Below are 17,549 nucleotides of genomic sequence, written 5' to 3'. Positions count from 1 at the left end.
TCGTTAATGCATGTTTTATTCACCTAGAATCTGTATGTTGGAAAAAATTATCGTAACGGGCAAATATACACGAATGTTGAAATTTTAGTATGTAAATCCCTTTATACATTGAGACCAACAGCACATTAGACATCGATTCGTTGCTTACCTATACACAACTAGAAAGTACACAAATACATTCGAATAATGCCTTTAATAATCAAGGTCGAATTAGTTGCTGGAATTCTCTCCATAATTGTTTCTTAGGGTGAAACAATTCAAGTTCGCCACAGTCATTTAGTCTAAATAAATTTGGAAAAGCCTCAACAGTTCCATTCTGGTAGTAGAACCCCATGATATAACAATCAATAGGCTTTTCCTAAAAATAAGATAAGAAAGTAAGGGGAGGGGTATAATTTGGTTTCTAATTCCTTCAAATAATTAGTTATATACATAATTATCAATCAGTCTATCAGTTCAGTCTTCATTTATTATGAAATAAGTTCAATCACTCTTTTGACTACATAAGTGAGGGGGGTCTTCAACCTTTCAGACACGGCGGGCCAATTTCAAACTTCTCACTTCAAATAACTAAATAATCAATTTTGATTAGTTCTCAAATAACTTTTTCACTGATTCTGAAAATGTTTTTGATTAATTACTGATTAATCAAAAACATTAAATCAATTAATTAATTCTGAAACTATTTTCAAATTGAAATCACTTTTTAAATGATTCTATAATTATTTGCTTTGGTAATTGTGAAATTATTTTCCTTCTCAATACATCTTGAAATAATTTTCAATAATTATGCAATTGCTCTTTTATTGCTTTGTGAAATAATTTCTATCAGAAATTACGATATTGTGTGTGTCATTGTGATTTATAAGTTATTTTTTTCAGTAATTCTCGGAAATTTTTTGCTTAAAAAATTGTAAAATTATTGCTTTCAGTAATTTTTTGAATTTCTTTTTCATCAATTCTGGAATTATTTCTTCCATTAATTCTGAGTTTCCATTAGTTTGTTCCGGAATTAATTCTCTCATTCATTTTGAAATTGTTTCTTTAATTTACTCTTGAATTATTTCTTTGATTAATTCTAGAATCGGACGGCTTTTATATAGAAGGAACCAACCGCCATTAAATCAAAACCGAGAAAAAACTATTTAAAGTTATCTTCGCTTCAGTTATCTCTTCAGTTTGGTAGTTGGTTCAAGTGCACACAGATGATATCACAGCTTATATGTCACTTGGTTCTATTTAGATAAAAATTCTACCTCTTTAATAGTTTAGATGTAGGCATATCTCCAAAATGTTAAAAATTGTGTTTTTTTTTGGTTCCATTTATACAATATATAAAAGCCGTCCACTTAACCTTTTTTCAATGTTTCCAACCATTTTCTGAAAATGATCGGTGGGCCATGGCAAAAAGCTCCGAGGGCCAAATGAGGCCATGCGTTGAAGACCCCTGACATAAGAAAGGGACATCATTTGCCTCCACTAAGTAGGAAAACAATAATATTCAAACATGGCACATTGAAAAGTAATTTAAATAGATAAATACATTTTTATCTATAAGCTCACAGCATTCGATCTCATCGTAGCTAACATCATCTCTATGGCATTTGGTTAACACTAAATCGACCTCGATTATGTATAATTTTCGCTCCTGAAATCCGGGTGGGAGGTCCACCTGTAAGTAAAAAAAAATACCCGAGAGTCAAACCTTAAATCTTTCCGAGGGCATTCAAACATTTCTTATTGCACACCATGAAATACAAGATATTCAGGAACCTAAATGTGGCATTGAAGAAAATAACAGGAATCAATAGAAATAATTCTATTGAAGTTTCTGTACCTATTTCTGAATGAAGCAAAATATCATGGTATGAATGAAATTTGTTCTCAAATTAAATGAGAAAACTTTTCGGAAAATAATTTTAATTATTTACTGAAATAATTCAGTTCGTTAAAATTTTTTCAGCCAAGATGATGCGCAGGGTGTATTTCTCTTCATATATAATTTTTTTTTGAGATCCTTATTGCTAAATTTAATGTAACAAATCACACTTTTCCCGGAGTCACTTTCTCCTGGAAGATATCTTAAAAACCCCCCTGAAAGTTCAACTTCAAGTGCCGCCCTCTTAATAAACCCCCAAAGTTCATATTCATCACATTTCTAACTCAAAACTTACACAATCCTTCAAGCCAGGGCTTAAATCCTTGAGGTCAAAAGAAAAAATTCTTACAGTGAGAAAAACCAACCCACACATTCGTGATACCATGGTCTGAAAGGTATTCAAATAATGTATAGTACACAGATATTGCATTCACATGTTGCAAGGGGTTGTATAGTTATTAAAATAACAAAATTAACTTTTTATGCAGCCCCCGTGTGCCCGAAAACCCGATTAGAAACTTGTTGCCCTGTTTCACCTGAAGCCAAAAAGAGAAGAAAAAAAAAATCCACGTTTCTAAGTTTAATATTCACTGAGAATATCAGAATTCAAAAAACGGAGGAAAGTTGCCAAAATAAAAACAGCATTAAATGCGAGAAAACCGTTTTACACGCATTTAACGCTGTTTTTTCCTACTTTCCTTCATTTTCGAATTCGAAAATTTTTGAAAAAGTAAGCATCAGTGAACCATTTAGTATTAAGAACTCTTAAGTATTAGACCTAAATAAGTATCATGTATAAACCATTGTATTTGCATAGCATAGAAAATTCAATCAAAAATAAGTGTAACAAATTGGAAATAAGTCAATGGGTTAAATGATATTTTTAATATCTCTACCAGAGCATAGTTTGTTTAGTCTTTTTTACCATGTTAAAAAGTATGTTTAAAATTTAGTTCATTACTTATTTGTAATGAAAACAGCTTGGTAGTTTAAAGTATCCGGTTACCTTAGCACTTTTCTATAAAATGTTACTGTGGAGTGAACTTTAATAACATTTTTTGATGGAAAATGTCGCAAAATGATGAAAGCAATAATAAATTTTGGACTATCTATGGCATTTTCTATGAAAAGTCATTTTTATGTCAAATTTTAAGCAAAATTCATATAATATTCGAAACACGACTGCAAAAAAAAAAGTTTCTAGGAATGAAATGTCTTCTTATTTTCACAGTATATTCCGTAGTGATGATGTAGGTTATCAATCAAAATGTAAAGAATTTCATAGTATGCTCAAAAGTTACACCCAAATCTCTTGATGTACATGTAAACTTTTTGAAATTTCATTTTACCAGGGCTATATAATAATTGCGGTTTCATGATGGGCTGAAGTATCACCACCTAGAGATAGAAGTCCTTCTCACTCTGCTTGTGACGTCAAGTAAGTAGTCCATTTTCCCTCAGAATATTCAGGGGAAAAAAATTCCCTGCTCGTGCCAGTATTATCGTTGCGAGGAAAAGAAATGATCGGGCTCAGAATTGGCGATTTCTATGCCCCACATCCAATCACTATGCGGTATTTGTGAGTCAATCAGGTATATTCTACGCCAAAATAAGAAGAAACGAAATAGGATGCCGTGTTTCAAAATTTGACAAACTTGCTAGGTAGTTTGAATGACGTTTATGGCAAACATTGCAGAGGCCTTCTATCTCTAGGTGGTGATGACCGAAGTCGGTACAAGCTGACGTTATGCGTGACGTCATTGCTCAAACATAACCGAGTGGGCCTGCGTTGCTACTTTGTTAGTTACGATAGTTTGCAATCGCTGTACTGTCCATTTTACTAAATTCTTTCCAAAAATATTTTTTCGATCATTGTCATTAGTATATGTATAATTATTGGTTCGTTCATTCAACTATTTAAACATTTAAAATGAGATAATTTGCATTTGCTTGTGAGATAACTTCCACTGAGAATATTTTTCTCGGATCCACATTTCAGTTGAATCACGCACGTTAGTTATTTTTTATTGAGTTGATTTAAAGCCAACTCGAAACAGGTAATTTCAATTATCTTCTGAACTTTCTAATAATTTTTTATCTTTTTGTTTTCATTTGAATTAGGTGTAGCTTTTATATGGAATCCTTGAATTTCATTATTACCAATACAACTGCGTCATAAAAAACATAGGAAGCAAATATTAAAAAAAAAATCCTAATATAAAATTTTTAAAATTATTATTATTATTTTGAATGCTACTATCAAAAGGCATTCTATCTCACCAAATATTTCTTAGATTTAATTCATTTCTTAGCTTATAGATTATAAAAATATTATGAACAAGCAGCACCCATTCTTATGATATCAAAACAACATCATAAACAAGAGATCACTCACTTAAAAACAGTAAAATAAGCAACTAAAATTTAAACAAAACTACGTCAATTTTCAGGACGTTTCGTGTACTGAAGTCATACGCTTAAAAAAAGTGTTTGAACAGTGACGTCACGCAGTAGATATAAGACCACGATCACTGAGCCAAGACGACAAGCGCGACTGCAAAGGCATGAAACGGCGTTACTATATAGCCTAGTATACAACACTGAAGTTGGATAAATACATATGATAGACCTTATATTTCGGTTCAAAACCTCAACTCTATACGGCAGACCTTTTAAACGTAGTCGGATACCCCTGAATAACGAAATACACATACCACTTCAGACACCAATGCGCTTTTAATCTTGTGGAGTTTTCTCAGCGGTTTTGTAAGAAACATGCTGTTAACACTTCTCATGAACACATCCGTTATTAATACGACTTTCTTATCATTTGGATCGACTTTTTCTTCGTCAGAGAAAGCCATTGGATGGAAACAACTGAACAAAACAACGATACTCAGAATCATGATGATCGGACGTAAGCGGGAATGGGAAACGACGGCAGTCTTAAACACAGAATTATATCGATAAATAATGAGAGAGAGAGAGAGAGAGAGAGAGAGAAAATAAAATATTCAGACACCTGTGAATTTCCATGGTTTGAATTAAGAAGATTCTCCTCGAAGATCCTTTAATATTTCGTAAGTCCTGTATTAGTTTTTTTTAAGTTCTAGACACAAAAAATGAAGAAAAAAGTGGTTGTAGATAAAGGGAGAGTAATCCAAATCAAAAATGACTTTTCTATGAAAGACCTTGAGACTCTTAATCTACTGTATCACTAAAAAAGAGAGCGACATCTGTATTTAAATACGTATTTTCATGAACGCGTGTTCGGAAAGGATTCGAACCGAATTGAGGTGAAAAACTGTGTCGGGATTATTTTATGTAGTAAAACTTAATGACGACTGATGATGATGGTGATGCTGTTTCTGATTCTGCTCCATCTCGGAATTTTCTACGCGAAGTCTTCCGCGGACGATTTCATCCCCGTAGATGTCACCGAGTCCAGAGTTTGGAGAGCTGCAGAATTGGCATCCAAACAAATCCAGACATATTTCAACACTGAGTATTTACAAAAATTAGTCCGAGTCATAGCGGCATCTGCCAAATATAACCTCACGGTAAGAGAGTTTGAAATATCTGTAAAATCCTCAACAGAACTTTTAAAGAATGAAATAAATAAAACAAACAATTCTCTCTCGTGGCCATCATGTAATGAAAAATTCATAGTTTTCGGGTTTTTTGGCCGACGTGACAGAAAGTTTTACCTTTCGACGTTTCGTTCTCACGAGTGCGAAAAATGTTCACCACACCCGTGCGAACGAAAAGTCGAAAGGTAAAGATTTTGTCACGTCGGCCTAAAGACCCGAAACCTATGAATTTTGAATCACATAAATGTTTTGAATAGTTTAAAATTTGAAAAGCATTGATTATACTGAAAAAACTCTCTTACAACTTTTGAAATTGATGAAAACGTATTGAGTATAATATCCAATATTTTCAATTTTCAAGTATTTCGGAGGTGACCTGTACATAATCAACATGGAAATGAGAACGACTAGATGCAATAAATCTGAGGTGGACTATGATGAAGTACAATGTTGTGGCCTGGGCGAAGAAAGCCCAGTAAGTAGACATGAATTATTAGATTTTAAGGCGCACGAATGCTAGATACAGTAATTGAATTTGTCCATAATCAAAGCCTGGGAATTCCATGATCATAGAGGCTGTATCACAGTGAAGCCTGTACTCGAGGAGCAAATGCGAGGCGATCTCCCCATTAAAAAGTCTCGCCACAGAGAGCAACAGGCCTACGACGATAAATTATTCAATCATTACACTTCACTCATAGTTAGAAAACCTGGTGGCAGATGGCAGCACTACACATAACGAGCATTACACACAGAAACAAACTTCACGTCAGGTTTCACTACACGTACGCGCACATTTCCGCGTGTACCTATTCGTTAGAGGTTCCGCAGAGGAATATACACGAGGTGAATGTGTGGTTTAGTAGCGAAGACTGTACGAAACGGAACGGAACGTCAATAGATTGAAATAACATTCTGTTTTGGATAGATTTCCGATTTATAAAGGTGCAAATAAAAGCACTAATCATTGAGCAGACCATATTTTAATTGCGTTTAAGACAGGTTTCCCTCTCATATAGTGTCTTAGACAGGTTTCACTGTATCAATTCTGAATTAGCTACAATTAACTTAGATTATAGGCACTTGATGATACTTTTAACATGACCCTAAATCAAGAACATCTTGCACATGAGATAGATTGAAAATAAAAACCAGTGCAACCTAACATAAAAGATGTACTACATATGCATTGAATTAACAAGAGGTCTATTCTAATTTATGTATTACAGGCCGCGTATCGTAACTGCTCATTGAAGTTTTCGCAAGGCTCACGAGTACTCAAGAGGGATTCGATCGTACACACCATCAACTGTCCAAAGTGATTGATCAAGACTGAAAATAACTATTCATACACTGCTTTGTCGAGAAAAAAATTGAGAACATGTATAAATCTGCGTGTGCGTTCACACACAAACATGAAGTTTTATAAACGCCGAATACACATCGTTTATGAAAATAAATAAATAATATTTTTTAAGCGTTGGAAGTATTTTCATTGAGAGAGAGATCTGATTTTATTTATCTATTTTAAAAATTCCAATTCAAACTAGCGTCTTAAGTGAAAACAAATTAGTGAAAAATAATTTTAGTTTTTTTTTATAGAAGTCGCTGCGATATCGGTTGACGTCATTTCTCAGTAATACAGTGATACCTCGGCTTACGAATTTTTTGGTTGACGAATCCAATATGGGTAATATTAAACTCTAATTAGTTTAAAAAATTATAAAATATACAGCCATGGCGAAAATCGCACTACTAGTCCAGGAGGGCTAAGAAATGACTCAGGGGTATGCACTGTTTGCCAATTTCAGTCGGAACTCACAGGCCACTATGACATATTTAGGATTTAGGATTGGTTGATGAAGATTTTTTAAGTGATTTTTCTGCCTCGGCTAAAACGAATACGGATTCGGCAAATGAACATTTTCATTTATATATAGACACATGCTAACCAAACACAGCCATGTTGCGAGCTGAATTTTCGCGCCAATCATCATCAGAGTTTGATTCACTCGAGCCCGATTAACTCATGTCCAGCTCGAAATATTTTCCAAATGTACCTCCACTTCTCTTTCTGAACGTTTTTAAATCATTTCATGTAAAACGAAACACTCGGCTAACACAAAATGCATTGAAAAAAGAAGGAGCATACGTTGCATGTATCGGACATAGAAATGAGCTGAGAAAACCACGAATGGATGGAGATATCTATAAAGCTGGTGTTGGTTACGTACATAGTGAAACACAAAAGATCTTTAGTGTCTCATCTTCCCGTAAATTCTCACTCATCCAATTTTGAAGCTGTTCATTTTAACCTTCAATCAGTTTTTCTCTTTTTTTATAGTAGCTATATCTCTTTTTTATAGTATATATATTAGCGTTTTTTATTTAAACTTATTTCTAAATTTCCGGGCTTACCTGGAACGAATTAAACGATTTTACATATAAGCCTGTGGAAAACCGTGTTTCAGCTGATGTAGATTTTGGTTAACGAACGTGATTCCGGAACAAACTATTTTCTTTAGCAGAGGTAGCACTGAATAACCACGAAGAAGCATGAATAATCACACATTTGCGTATGTTTGTAGTGAAGGAAAATGAGAATATGTACTGTGATGGAGTGAGTTTATCCTCAAGAGACGGATTTTTCATTGTGATTATGAGCACTTACTACCTTGGATATCATTTCTTCTTCTTCTTCTTCTTTTGCGTCAAATTACTCAAATCGTTGATTGATTTGAAATGAATCCTTTTGTTCGATATATGAAAAGTTTCTTCGTAATCTGTCTCTTAACGCCATTGTAATACAACTTTATTGACATTGATGATCTAATCATCTTCTACAACAGCAATTCTAACAGCGTCTTCCCCAACATCTACCCCCTGAAGAGCTTTCTCTCAAGGAAACCACTAAAGAAGACCAAATCAACTTCCTGGATATAAAAATGTACATGTATAAAACTAACAATAAATGGGAAACAGGCATATACGACAAAAGAAAAAACTTCAACTGCCACTGAAATATCAGCGTTAAAATGTTCAGAAATACTCTCATTCCACAAATATGTAGATTCAGCCACACATGAAATAATAAGTAGGAATACATTAGAACACTTGTCAATCTTTCCAAAGCTGCATCTGGCAACAGCATACCCACCGCCTTCTTCAACGACAGCTTTTAGAACAGATGACTTAAAACGGATTATAATGCGAATATTTCCATGCAAATTTACATCAACTTGATTGAGTAAACGTTGTATGTTTTCCCTGGTTATGTGTATGTAAATCCAGACTAGTTCAATCTTCGCATTACAGGTGTAAAAACGGGACATTGTAAACCATTAAACATAACATTAAAGACCATTTTCGTAATTGGAATGCTTCAAAGTCTTACGGTTGACGAATTAGCTATTAGACAACGAAAAGAGTGGGCAACAAGTACATACAGTGCATGATGATAACTATTATCATTGTCACACTGCTTATGAGATAAGTTTATTGTTTTATCTTTTAAAAACTTGTCCGACCCTGTAACATTCTGTTCCTGTGTCGCGAGCCATTGGGCAAGATAGACCTAATCTTCAAACGATACAACTGTCAGAAAATATTTAGTCCGAAAAGTTTGATTACTCTTGTTCGTTTATATATATCGCTTATATAAATTTGTATTTATTTATTTTTCTTATGTTACACGAAATTTTTTTAATTGGGTTATTTAAAGCATTAATACTGCTATATTCAAAATTTTGATTTTTGCGAATTTTTCTTTTGCAAGGTATTTGAAACGATCCTTAACCCCCTTTCTACGGTTTTATGAATTTCACGGATGAAATTTTGATTCTATTGTGCCATTCTTTCTGGGGGTACAGTGGAAATACGCAAACCCTGTGTAAAATTCATCTTCACAAGAAGAAGACTTTCATCCAATTTTGTACCGGCGACAGTGCTTCCTTTCAACTTCGAGGTGAGAATAGCGTTTTTCTATTATACAGTAAAAGTCGACCGCTATAACTAGAGTGACCATACGTCCCGTATTTCTCGGGACAGTTCGAGTTTTTTGTTTTTTTGGCCGTCCGACTTTTTTGCAAAAATATCCCGGTTTTTAAATGAATTCAACTTGACTATTTATTCTTCAAATTAACGAACAAAATTATCTTTCTAACTCAGAAATTGCATTACGATGATTACGACTACAAACAAGAATATTCATCTCTTAGAAGAGTTGATCAACTTTGCCCAAGAATATTAAGAAGACACCAACGAATAAGGCAAATACACCGAAGTATATGTGCCTTATTCGTTGGTGTCTTCTTAATATATTCATCTCTCTCAAACATTTGTGTTTCTTTTCTTTTTAATTCACTGAAATTTGAAGTGGCGTTTGTTTTCCACGACTAGCGACTTATCTTATTTTAGCATGAGTTAGCGACTTTTCTTACCTTTTGCCATCATTTTTGGCGATAATTGGCAATGTCCCGTATTTTCCCGTATTTCGAAGCTGAATTTCCCGTATTTTTCTCAAGGAAATATGGTCAGCCTAGTTATAACGAATAACGAGTGATTTGCAGGTGATTGTCAAAGAGCTGATGCTACAAAAAACATCCGCCTATAACGAGAATCCGTTATAACGACAATTTTTTCCGTGATTGTGAGACGTCGTTACAACGGACATCCACTGCACATGTTACCGACAAAGCCTGAAGTTGGCCACTTTGCGAACTGCCCGAAATTCGGGCTTTCGCCGCCCCATATGTGTCGACCCCTATCATTCCTATACATATGGAACCCTAAGATATCCATATCAGGTTCCTTTGATCGTTAGGTTTGCCATAGCTGACCATAATATTTATGGTTAGCTATGGCTAAATATAAATGGCCATAATATTATTACAAAAAAATACGCCATCGTGGTAATGTCCCCGAATCATAAGGATCGATATATAGGGGGTCGGCCAAAGCTCGGTGAAAGCCCGAATTTTGAACATCGGCCGGATAAACTGGACCTGCCAGTTCACGAAGTGGCCAACTTCGGTCTTTAAGAGTAACATATATATATATATATACTGCACGCATATTACTTTACTACCCTCGAAAGGAAGAAAAACAAATTTATTTCTACATTAACAAAAGCTGGATCTGCGTACTAGCAGTTGATAACTATTGTAAAGATATTGGAAGCCATACATGTTGCCATTTTTTCTCAGTAGTTTTTTAAGCTGTAATTACGGTTTATATTACTAAGAAAAAATATAAATTTTACTATAACCAACCATACATTTGCATATGTCTCAAAGAAAGAAACATAAAGTACATATATGTGTAGTGATTGTGTCTGTGCTTATCTTATGAGTGTGAATATAAGCACCTGCTGCCCTCGTATAATATCATTTTCTTTTCTTTTCACTTCTTTTGATTATCCAAATTATCCAAATAGTCGGTTGACATAAAATGAATCCTTCCACCCAATATTTATGCCATCAGCACAAAAGTTTGAGTATAATTTTTCTTTTGAATGCTGCGAACATCTTGATTGTTCAAAGTGCCTACGTTGACGTCAGCATCAACGATCGTGGGGCCATCGAGGCAGCGAACTGTGCTCTGAAGGAGTTGAGTGTCCGCTTCAAATACTTCGACTCACCTTATCTTGTGAAACTGAAGGAAATAAAGCGCGTCAGAGCCAACAACAACATTCCTGTAAGTCGTATATTTGGTTATGCAAAACGTGATTTCGAAAATCCGTTTCAGTTTTCATCCTGTAAGAAATACGAATATCTTGAAAGAGAAATGTGAATAAACAATGTTTTTTTTTAAAATTTTTCTATAGACACTTGGCGGAGTTGCTTATAATTTCACTATGGATGTTACCGAAACTAAATGTAGAGCTGATGAGGTGGAATACAAAGATATTGATTGCTGTGGTGTCCATAAAGGAATAAACGTGAGTTGTAGTAGAGTCAACATGCTTGTAACTTCAAACTGAATTTTGCTGCAGTAGACTCTTTACTATCTGGCTTAATGTGGTGTAAGGGCGAGCCGGATGATAGAAAATCCGGATAGGCCGGAACAATTTAAATGCTCACTTCTTACCTCTCACTCCATACCATCAAAAACACCCTTTTCATACTAAAACCTGCTCCTATTCATATTTTTTTTACCTCTAAGTACAGGAGAGTACATAACAAATGCTTGTTGCTTGTTATGTATTGAACTGTAAGTTTTTTAAAAATATTTCACAGAATTAATGATCCAAGAATAAAGTTATTGGACATGTTTCAGGTTTTTTTAGGATAAGTTCTTTTATGTTTATCTTGATTGCGGGAAACATAAAATTCTGAACACTGTACATAGGGCCGTCTTAAAAGCGTCGTGGGCCCATGGGCCAAGTGATTTTTATGAGGCCCAGTGGGCAAATTCTCGAAAATTTCAACCAGATTTCATACCTTAAGATTTCATATTTTAAGGCATATGCCTTAAGATGTCACTGACTGTACAGTATGAACACATACCGCAGGTTTTTAAAATAAACAAAGCATTAACGTAAAGCGTAAGTTTAATTCTTACAAAAATTATTTATGAACTTATTTCTCTTCATTCATAAATGATAACACGAATGTAAAAAGATAAGCCTAAGATGAAAGAGCCGAACTTCACAGTTTTTAGTTTTTAAAAGGCATTTTTGTAGATCTGTGTTTTTCACCCGCCGGTCCCTAGCGTTAGTCAAACCGATCCGTTTCAATTTCATTTTGTTTCACATATGTTGCACATTTGTCGTGAGTACGACCAGACCTTCCACTCGCAAAAAAATAAATTACCCGGGAAGCAGGCTTCCAAAAGTTGACAACCACTGATGTAGACGACTGAGGGCTTCTCTCTCTCTCTCTCTCTCCTTTTTAGTCCTCTTTCGCGACGCAATGCTCCCCACCACTTACGCTCTAACCTGCGCAAAAAACCGGTCCGGTTTTGAGGTGTGGCTAGCACAGCGCGGCAGATTTTAATGGTCGATTTTGCGTAGCCCCGCCCCAAAAACGGTTTTTCTGCAGCTTGGAATCACGGAGAATTATTTTGTATTAATTTTTAAGTAGCCGGATAATCGAGAGTCTATTTCAGCATTTTACATTTCTTTAAAGACCACACAAATCAAGTCCGGTTTTAACACAGTTGGTTAGATGATTAATCTTAAGAAGAATATAATTTTGTTTTTTCTGGTAGTTGATTGATAACATTTCAACACATTTCAGTGATTATATGATGAATATATGTACATACAAGTGTGTCCCATAAATACGGAAACATTTGAAAAATTCATAAAACTTGAAGGAAATAGTTATTTTGCGAAATTAAATTGCGAAAAAGTTATTCTCGCAATAGGGTGTTGTTGTTGTGTTTTTTTTTGTGGGACAGATAAATTAATAAAAAAATAATTGTAAAAATTTTTGGCAGAAGAGAGCGCTGTGCATAAGCAAATAATTGGAAATATGCAAATCAGAGTATACATAATAATGCATGGGTGTACGATTAACAGCTCATTTCTGAATTTTGTTATTACTGGTACTTACATGGGTTTTATTGTGCTGTTGTGGCATCGGTGGATCGTTTTACTTCAGCCATTAATCGCCGGCTGAAGCTTCACGAATGTTTCGGGCGCAGAAAGAGATTGAAGAAAGTTTCAGGCCCAGAGTTCTTTGATTTTCATTTGCGCAGCACTCTCTATCGAAAAAAATTTGAACTAACTTTTTTTTCGGTATAAAAAATATCTTCCTTCGTGAGAATATCTTTTTCACTAACCTCATTCTAAAAAATATGCCGATTCTCTCTCCTTCAATTTTCATGAATTTTTAAAGTATTTACGAATTTCTGGGACACACTGTATAAAAACCATTGGTTCTCTCATAGATTTAGCTAATGAAATATGTTTTATTGTCTTATCTTTCAGGAAATTGCTCGACCCTGTAATATCTTGTTCTTGTACCGAAAGCCGATAGGCAAGGTGGACCTAATCTTCAAACATTACGGTTGTCCGAAAAAATAGAAATTAAATCAAATAAATTGCTGCTGTGTGTGGTGTGCAGACCATTACAGTGCTTTCTGTACGTAGTTAATGTAATTCCCACGGCTTTTCTGTGGGAAAAAAAAACAACAAACAAGGTATCACCCACTTACAATACCCATGTTGCACAAATAAGTGTTTTAGGCTTCATTTTCCAGGTTTCTGCTTGCGGTATGTTATATCCGAAGTATTTTCTAGCTTAAGAGAAGTTTTTGGTATGTTATTCACAGTGTATAATGTTTGGAGCGGGGTATGTAATAAAGAGGTAAAAATATGTAGGGTGTCCTGTAATTGCTGATGCTGCCTTTATCTCATCAACCGTCCGTCGTAGTGGTATGATACTAACTTAAAAAATGCTCAAAACGCGTTAAAAAATTACTCTGTACCAGTTTCGAGAGTGAAAATACGGCGTGGCACAAAAATAAACAATGTACACTGAAGAGCCAAAAAAAGTGGTACACCTGCCTAATATCGTGTAGGGCCCCCGCGAGCACGCAGAAGTGCCGCAACACAACGTGGCATGGACTCGACTAATGTCTGAAGTAGTGCTGGAGGTAATTGACACCATGAATCCTGCAGGGCTGTCCATAAATCCGTAGGAGTAAGAGGGGGTGGAGATCTCTTCTGAACAGCACGTTCCAATTCATCGCAGATATGTTCAATAATGTTCATGTCTGGGGATTTTGGTGGCCAGCGGAAGTATCTAAAGTCAGAAGAGTGTTCCTGGAGCCACTTTGTAGCAATTCTGGACGTGTAGGGTGTCGCATAGTCCTGCTGAAATTGTCCAAGTCCGTCGGAATTCACAATGGACATGAATGGGTGCAGGTGATCAGACAGGATGCTTACGTACCTGTCACCTGTCAGAGTCGTATCTAGACGTATAAGGGGTCCCATATCACGCCAATTGCACACGCCTCATACCATCACAGAGCCTCCACCAGCTTGAACAGTCCCCTGTTGACATGTAGGGTCCATGGATTCGATTCATGAGGTTGTGTCCATACCCGTACACGTCCATCAGTTCGAAGCAATTGGAACCGAGACTCGTCAGACCGGGCAACGTGTTTCCAGTCCTCAACAGTCCAATGTCGGTGTTGTCGGGCCCAGGCGAGGCGTAAAGCTTTGTGTCGTGCAGTCATCAAGGGTACACGAGTGGGCCTCCGGCTCCGAAAGCCCATATCGATGATGTTTCATTAAATGGTTCACACGCTGACGCTTGTTGATGGCCCAGCATTGAAATCTGCAGCAATTTGGGGAAGGGTTGCACGTCTGTCACGTTTAATGATTCTCGTCAGTCCCGTTCTTGCATGATGTTTTTCCGGCCGCAGCGATATCGTAGATTTAATTTTTTACCGGATTCCCGATATTCACGGTACACTCGTGAAATGGCCGTACGTGAAAATCCAAATTTCATCGCTACCTCGGAGATGCTATGTCCCATCTCTCGTGCGCCGACTATAACACCACGTTCAAACTCACTTAAATCTCGATAACCTGCCATTGTAGCAGCAGTAACCGATCTAACAAATATGCCAGACACTTGTTGTGTTATATAGGCGTTGCCGACCGCAGCACCGTACTCTGAATGGTTCCATATCTCTTTATTTGCATACACATGCCTGTACCAGTTTTTTTGGCTCTTCAGTTTATGTATACGGTTCCACTTAGAAAATTGTATTTTTTTCTTGTTGACCTCAACAGAGACAGGACAACAAAATTGTAACTGGAAGTTAGAGAACAGGTGGACCGCATGAAAATTTACCTTTTAGACTTTGTTACACACTGCATTTTCCTTCTCAAATTTGGTACAGGGTGATTTTTGAGAACTTTTGAAATTGAAACTACCGTATATACTCGTATATAAGCCGACCTCCCCCCTTCAGGACCAATAAATCCGCAATAAACTGAAAACCCGTGTATAAACCGACCCCAAAAGATCCGTGCATTTCAGAGAAATGAAATTCTTATGTTTTCATGCAAAATGAATAGCTTACGGAAATTTACAATAGAAAATATGATTCAAACTTTTTAATCCTTTTCTTTTAAGTCTCCAAGCTCATCGTAATCCATCAGATCATCATAGGGAATGCGGCATCTTCGTTTTTATCTTCATCTGGGCTGTCATCGACATTGCCACTTTCACAGATGATATCATCTTCAGTTCCGTCCATCGCATTGCTGATGCAACACTTTTTGAAGAATCGGATGATAATTTCGGTGGAAACAGAATTCCAGGCCTCATGTGCCCATTGGCACACAAGGCCCATGTTAGGTTTCTTTAAGGCACCGCTTTTTTTTAGTTTCTTTATCATCGGAACTCAAATTCCTCAAATAGTCTTTTGAAAGGCTTGTTGATGATCACATCTAAAGGCTTTACAATCGACGTTAGCCCACCTGGTATCAAAGCCAATGATGTTTTCGATTTCTTTGCCTCGGCTTTGACATTATCAGTTCTGTGGGGTTCAAATATATCCCATACTAATAATGCCGGTTTCTCGAACACTGCTACAAAAATGACTACTGATTGTGGGGTTGATATTTTCTCATCAAAAACTGACCCGAGTATAAGCCGACCCTCCACTTGAGGAACGAATTTTTCCACAAAAAAACTCGGCTTATACACGAGTATATACGGTATACCTCTACGACGGACTTTCGATGAGATACAGTCCCCATCAGCACTTACAGGACACCTTGTATAGATTGATTGATTGATGACCGCTCACGCCCAGAGCTGTTGTCACCTTGTATAGAAGCGAATTGCTCAAAAAAACCGAAAGTGATTTCCAAGGTATGGTATAAATAGGGTCAGGATTTTCGCGACTTAGAAACCTTAGAAATATGCAAGCATTTATCGCCTAAAAAAACATAAAAAAATAAGACCTTAAAATACGAAAATATGTGACCTTATATTTTTCCGCGTTCTAGAATTGCGATACATTATGAAAATATACTTTGAGTTCAAAACAAAGGAAACTGCGATGTAGTTTCTTCTAAGAAATGTTTTAAGAAAATTAATGAAAATATATATTCCAGATTTGAAAAAAAACATATTTGAGGCAAAACTTTTGAAAAGCAAAAACAAACAGAGCAAAACCTGAAGAAGTTTCGTCATAAAGTTGACGTCTGGTATCTGCAGTATAGCTATAACTATTCATTTCAAAATATGGAATACAGATGGCAGCACCACCAAGAACACGAAACGAACAAAACTCTGACACGTGAACAAGCTATATTGAGGGCACACAAAATACATATTCCGGTATGTGCCGATTCGTTAGACATTCCGCAGAGTAATGTGTACGAGGTGCATGCACGGTTAAGTAGTCGTAGTATAGTCTCGCTAACTCTAATTTTACCTGAATAGTAATGTTGCTTCTCACTAAATAGCTTCGGTGCTGGAACTTCTAACATATGTTTTAAAATGATACAGTATCACCGTATCATTTAAATTTAATAAATTTCTTAAGTTTATGCTCTTTGAGCGTTCGAATATGCGCAGGAACAGAACTATGGAGGACGGCAATAAAGTAATCTGGAAGGAGTGCGGCAAATTTTAGAGATAATAATAGAATAAAAAAATGATTTTTACTTCGAAAAGATGAGGGGGCCATTCAAGTATTACGTAAACAGATTTCCAGTCATTTTGACCCCCCCCCCCTTGTCAGCAAAACACTGACCCCCCCTCAGCAAAATTTCGTGAGCAGCCATTCATATCTTCAAAAAGGGGTGGTTGATGACGTAAGCGACCTTCAAATCCCCCTTCCTCTTGTCATCAAAAGTCAGCAAATCTGAAACCCCCTCCCCCCCTCGATGCTGACGTAATACTTGAATGACCCGTAATGCAAAAAAACATTTTTATAGAGCTTTGGAATTTTACATGGATGGGGACTTCTGTTTCAGTGAATTGCTTGTAATGTTTTATAAAGTGCTGCCAACTGGCGTCTGATTTATGAAACAAACGCTACGGCTGAGGATTCGATTTTTCATTTATTTTTGCCTGTCTTATATGTATAGGCGGAGATAGATTTGG

At 36.1% G+C, this 17,549-nt stretch overlaps 3 protein-coding genes across 3 annotated transcripts; 2 read left to right on the top strand and 1 right to left on the bottom strand.

The window, feature by feature from the left end:
* Position 1: 1 nt before the first annotated feature.
* Positions 2-4,853, bottom strand: LOC149082233 (uncharacterized). Its single transcript, XM_089236873.1, has 3 exons — positions 4,594-4,853; positions 1,544-1,672; positions 2-358 (listed from the first exon to the last, which is right to left on the bottom strand). Exons 1-3 carry the CDS (start codon positions 4,783-4,785, stop codon positions 200-202), a joined length of 480 nt encoding a protein of 159 aa, XP_089092999.1. The 5' UTR covers positions 4,786-4,853; the 3' UTR covers positions 2-199.
* Positions 4,854-5,127: 274 nt separating this feature from the next.
* On the top strand, positions 5,128-6,948 carry LOC149082232 (cystatin-1-like). The gene is made up of 3 exons (XM_089236872.1): positions 5,128-5,439; positions 5,831-5,944; positions 6,699-6,948. Exons 1-3 carry the CDS (start codon positions 5,227-5,229, stop codon positions 6,789-6,791), a joined length of 420 nt encoding a protein of 139 aa, XP_089092998.1. The 5' UTR covers positions 5,128-5,226; the 3' UTR covers positions 6,792-6,948.
* A 3,926-nt stretch (positions 6,949-10,874) lies between these two features.
* LOC149082231 (uncharacterized) lies at positions 10,875-13,783 on the top strand. The gene is made up of 3 exons (XM_089236871.1): positions 10,875-11,163; positions 11,294-11,407; positions 13,403-13,783. The coding sequence occupies exons 1-3, from the start codon at positions 10,918-10,920 to the stop codon at positions 13,496-13,498; spliced, it is 456 nt and encodes a 151-aa protein (XP_089092997.1). The 5' UTR covers positions 10,875-10,917; the 3' UTR covers positions 13,499-13,783.
* Positions 13,784-17,549: the final 3,766 nt, after the last annotated feature.

Source organism: Pholcus phalangioides, unplaced genomic scaffold (assembly GCF_987345545.1).
Source record: "Pholcus phalangioides strain wild (caught in Gottingen) unplaced genomic scaffold, Ppha-v1.0 ptg000009l_1, whole genome shotgun sequence".
In the NCBI taxonomy this organism is placed as follows: domain Eukaryota; kingdom Metazoa; phylum Arthropoda; class Arachnida; order Araneae; family Pholcidae; genus Pholcus; species Pholcus phalangioides.
Note: the sequence above shows the minus strand (reverse complement) of the source record. Positions and strands in the feature narration are given on the sequence as shown.

Coding starts and splice junctions, on each gene's coding strand:
- LOC149082233 (XM_089236873.1), bottom strand. CDS start 4,785: ATGATTCTGAGTATCGTTGTTTTGTTCAGTTGTTTCCATCCAATGGCT. Junction 1,673..4,593: donor GCGCATTGGTGTCTGAAGTG/GTATGTGTATTT, acceptor TTTTACTTACAG/GTGGACCTCCCACCCGGATT. Junction 359..1,543: donor GTGAGCTTATAGATAAAAAT/GTATTTATCTAT, acceptor TCTTATTTTTAG/GAAAAGCCTATTGATTGTTA.
- LOC149082232 (XM_089236872.1), top strand. CDS start 5,227: ATGATGATGGTGATGCTGTTTCTGATTCTGCTCCATCTCGGAATTTTC. Junction 5,440..5,830: donor CTGCCAAATATAACCTCACG/GTAAGAGAGTTT, acceptor TCAATTTTCAAG/TATTTCGGAGGTGACCTGTA. Junction 5,945..6,698: donor GCCTGGGCGAAGAAAGCCCA/GTAAGTAGACAT, acceptor TATGTATTACAG/GCCGCGTATCGTAACTGCTC.
- LOC149082231 (XM_089236871.1), top strand. CDS start 10,918: ATGAATCCTTCCACCCAATATTTATGCCATCAGCACAAAAGTTTGAGT. Junction 11,164..11,293: donor GAGCCAACAACAACATTCCT/GTAAGTCGTATA, acceptor ATTTTTCTATAG/ACACTTGGCGGAGTTGCTTA. Junction 11,408..13,402: donor GTGTCCATAAAGGAATAAAC/GTGAGTTGTAGT, acceptor CTTATCTTTCAG/GAAATTGCTCGACCCTGTAA.